The sequence below is a fragment of the Coregonus lavaretus genome, assembly GCF_964263955.1.
Source record: "Coregonus lavaretus genome assembly, chromosome: 24".
NCBI classification, from domain to species: Eukaryota; Metazoa; Chordata; class Actinopteri; order Salmoniformes; family Salmonidae; genus Coregonus; species Coregonus lavaretus.
Window position 1 is genome coordinate 33776665 of NC_140011.1, and position 4674 is coordinate 33781338.

Below are 4674 nucleotides of genomic sequence, written 5' to 3' on the forward strand. Positions count from 1 at the left end.
CGCAGGCTAACTTTCATTGTTAAAGCGGCCACTTGAGTATCTGGTCAATATAATGGATAATTTGTGGTGCATCCTTCGTGGGGGACAACATGTTTACTGTTGCCTTGTTTCAGTATAGCCTGAGCCTAAAGTTGGGCTTGATCTCCACACACCAACCAACAGTAGTGAGAGATGCCCAGGACACTATGTCACAAGGTCCTCCACTGGCGGACACACAGGCAGACAGCAGCCAACACACTCTGTAAGTTACATTAAATAGACTTAGCATGGAAATGTGAGAAGTGACAAAAAAATGAATCCAACTTCCTGTGCGTCCAATGTGACGTATATTTTAAAATCACCAGGGTAGGAAGGTAGAAGGTTGTGAAGTGATAAGAAACATGTGTGGAAGGCAGGGAGGGTCATATCTGTACACTCCCACTGGCTGCTGTGACTCAACCTGGAGACCTTTCCAGAAGCCAGGGGGACTAACTGCTGTCCTCATTGCCATCATGCCAACATTTGATCTGGAATGGTATCAAATACATAAAACACATGGTTTCCATGTGTTTGATGCCATTCCATTTGCTCCATTCCAGACATTATTATGAGCCGTCCTCCCCTCAGCAGCTTCCACTGGTACTGAGTGAGCTAAGACCAAAGCTCTGGGAGGGGTGATGAGTTCGTAAGCTAACAAAAAGTCCTGAAGCTTTCCACTTCCCACCTTCTCCTCTGCCACTGACAGCGAGCCTCTTTTCCAAGGCAATCTATCGAGTAGAGGAGCTATGTGTCTTTGGAGACCAATAACTCAGACGGACGTCTGCTAACTATATGAAATAAAAAAAACTGAGATAAAATGCAGGACAAAATTAGAGAGTGTGCCAGAACCAATCACTTAGCAGTCTCTGGACCTGGCACAGACCCTACTCAGCGGGCAGCAGCAGAAAGGAGGGGTGAGGTGGTGTGAGGTAGAAGTAGCATTTGCATTACTTTATTTCCTGAAACCAACTTTGTGTGCAATAACACACCCACTGGCTGTTTTTAGTATTTTCAACCAGTTTTGTGTTTCTAATGACACGGTAGTCATGCAGTGTCAGTCCAAATGTAACAGGCAGAGCTGGGATCAATAACGGGCTCTGGGATTGGCTGCCGGGCATATTGAGAATACGAGGTTAATCAATTATCCCTAATGGTCGATTTAGGCCCCATTGGACCATAAGCACCAATCACTGTGATTTGGAGGACTGAGGTTGCGTAGCTGGTGGCAGTTCTGTGATTCAGCATAAAAATGCTAGCATGCAATGAGGAAAATTGTGTGAAACCTGATGTTGCTCTCAAGTCTAGTGATAGTATTTAAGAGGGAGAGAGAATCATTTCATTACACTTCCATACTTAATAAGAGATATTTCTATTAAACACGAGTACTTCGTTTTTCATCTAACATGTATGCTTGGAATCCTTGTTAACGTTTCGCACTTCTCTGCAGTTCTAATGAGGGTTTTTGAAATCATGCCAAAAGTACAGAAATATATACTCTTGATGGCCTTTGGTTTGATCTATCATAGTAATCTGGCCTGCTCCCAATTTCAAGAGATAATTTTAATCCCACATGTGCGTAGGTAACCATGAGTCAAAAACAGAAACAGGTCAGGGGAGTTGGTTATTTTCAACGGCAGGTTGCATAGTCATTGACAGCATAGCTGATTTATAACACAGGAACCAGCTTGAATATTCAACAGACACCGTAACATACAGTAGAATAAATCAATGAGTCCATAAGGGATCTGTAAGCCTAGACACCCACTGAAACCTTCCATAGAGAACCAGTTTATCACGTGATATATCGGATATGGCCGAGGGGTGGATACATTTACATTTTAGTCATTTAGCAGACGCTCTTATCCAGAGGGACTTACAGTTAGTTAGTGCATACATTTTTTTTGTTTTCATACTGGCCCCCCGTGGGAATCGAACCCACAACCCTGGCGTTGCAAGCGCCATGCTCTACCAACTGAGCTACACGGGATACCTACCCTGGTCATTGATCACATTTAATGGCTGCCTGTGGTGAGCTTTTAAGCTGATTCTCACAGAGCTGGGCCTGAAATAAATACATTTATACAGTACATTTAATTAATGTACCCTACCGTAGGCTACAGCAAATACAATTGATCATTTATCCACAAACTTTTGTTGTTGCTGTTTTTCCCCTCAAAATGATTTGCTGATAAGAAGGGGCTTAAAAATGCATCCGATTTAAGCTTGATGAAAGCGTGTGAGATGGAGGTCAGGAGTTAAACAGAGATTTGTAGTTGGCAGCCTAGAAGGCAGTCTCTCTCTGGTAGTCCAGTTAGCCATGATGGGAGGGGGAGAGCAGAGCAGGGATATGATGACGACACCCATCCTGTGACGGTTAAAAGGTCAGGATGCCTGTGACATCACTTCCTGCTGCACAGGACGAAGCCTAGAAGGGAGGAGGGGTCAGAGATGATGCAAAAAGAAAAGTGTCCAGGAAACATGGCTTCCCTAAAGTGGGTGTATGGTCACCATGGCAGCCCTCTGACCCCCGTTTCATAGTCACATCCGGACAGCACACACCAGCTGCCCTGTAGCCTGGTTCTGGGCTTAGCATGTACACCAAACAGGATGGAGACCCCACTGCGCTGAGCGCTCATGGCCTCCAAACCACTAAGGTCCCAGCAGAGCTGGTGAAAGATAGACAGGACTAGAAAACATGAGCCCAACACAGAAATACTGTAGTACCTGTAGAGGGGATGTCTGCTAGAGTACCAAGGGGCTGACAGCAAAGTCCTGCTATAAAGACTGGATCAACACAGGTCACACAGAGAGCAAAGATACTCAGTATAGTGACTGAGATCTGAGATCATTAGCAGCCAGTCACTGCTAGCAGTGTTTTATCAGCGCAGTTAGACAGTGCATCAAACACCAATGTTCGAGCTTAATGATGTAGCGAGGCAGTGCGTTCCTGGTTGGGCTTCTGAAGCAGTGAGACTGCTCTGCTCTCTGGTTTCATGAGAGGATCTGTGGACTGTGGAGTGGGACCGCTGAACGGTCACGATGAACGCACCCAATCTTCAGAAAGTCCTGGAGAACACTCTAATCCCTTAGTTGCATGTCTTGGGTAATCCCTCTTTGCTTAATCCTTTGCCAGAGGAGGAAATACCCTGCAATTTGTAGGTTCTTGTGATTTACTGTAATATGAACTGCATACAATAAAATGGTTATCTTAAACTCTCTGTTATATCTGGACCCTTTCTCTCTAAAATTAGCCGCCGAAATCGTCGCAACCCCTATTACTAGCCTGTTCAACCTCGCTTTCGTATCGTCTGAGATACCCAGAGATTGGAAAGCTGCCGCGGTCAACCCCCTCTTCAAAGGGGGTGACACTCTAGATCCAAACTGTTACAGACCTATATCCATCCTGTCCTGCCTTTCGAAAGTATTTGAAAGCCAAGTTAACAAACAGATCACCGACCATTTCGAATCCCACCGTACCTTCTCCGCTATGCAATCTGGTTTCCGAGCTGGTCATGGGTGCACCTCAGCCACGCTCAAGGTCCTAAACGATATAATAACCGCGATCGATAAAAGACAGTACTGTTCAGCCGTCTTCATCGACCTGGCCAAGGCTTTTGACTCTGTCAATCACTGCATTCTTATTGGCAGACTAAATAGCCTTGGTTTCTCAAATGACTGCCTCGCCTGGTTCACCAACTACTTCTCAGATAGAGTTCAATGTGTAAAATCGGAGGGCCTGTTGTCTGGACTGGCAGTCTCTATGGGGGTGCCACAGGGTTCAATTCTCGGGCCGACTCTATTCTCTGTGTATATCAATGATGTCGCTCTTGCTGCTGGTGACTCTCAGATCCACCTCTACGCAGACGACACCATTTTGTATACATCTGGCCCTTCATTGGACACTGTGTTAACAAACCTCCAAACAAGCTTCAATGCCATACAACACTCCTTCCGTGGCCTCCAACTGCTCTTAAACGCTAGTAAAACTAAATGCATGCTCTTCAATCGAACGCTGCTTGCACCCACCCGCCCGACTAGAATCACTACTCTCAACAGGTCTGACTTAGAATATGTGGACAACTACAAATACCTAGGTGTCTGGTTAGACCGTAAACTCTCCTTCCAGACTCACATTAAGCATCTCCAATCCAAAGTTAAATCTAGAATCGGCTACCTATTTCGCAACAAAGTCTCCTTCACTCATGCTGCTAAACATGCCCTCGTAAAACTGACTATCCTACCTGTCACGCACGTCGACTGATGACTCGTGGAACCAAGGCGCAGCGTGATAAGCGTACATCTTTATTGATACACAACACACGAACAAAACGAAACGATACGTGAAGTCCTGAGGTTACACACACCAAACCTTTACAGGTCAAGATCCCACAAACTAACTGGTGCCAACAGGCTGCCTAAGTATGGTCCCCAATCAGAGACAACGAGCTACAGCTGTCTCTGATTGGGAACCACCCTGGCCAACATAGATCAACACGATCTAGAACAAAAACATAGAAAACTAAACAATGAAAATCCACACCCTGGCTCAACATTTAAGAGTCCCCAGAGCCAGGGCGTGACACTACCGATCCTTGACTTCGGCGATGCCATTTACAAAATAGCTTCCAACACTCTACTCAGCAAATTGGATGTAGT

At 45.5% G+C, this 4674-nt stretch overlaps 1 protein-coding gene across 1 annotated transcript in view; it reads left to right on the top strand.

Annotated features, from left to right (window-relative positions):
- Window positions 1-2609: 2609 nt before the first annotated feature.
- The window catches only part of LOC311099831 (signal-induced proliferation-associated protein 1-like), a gene marked incomplete at both ends in the record, with an annotated part of 10325 nt that continues 8260 nt past the window's right edge, over window positions 2610-4674 (top strand). Inside the window, one exon of the mRNA XM_084140571.1 lies at window positions 2610-2687. Coding sequence (XP_083996697.1) covers window positions 2610-2687 — 78 coding nt within the window. The remainder of the gene's footprint in view (window positions 2688-4674) is intronic.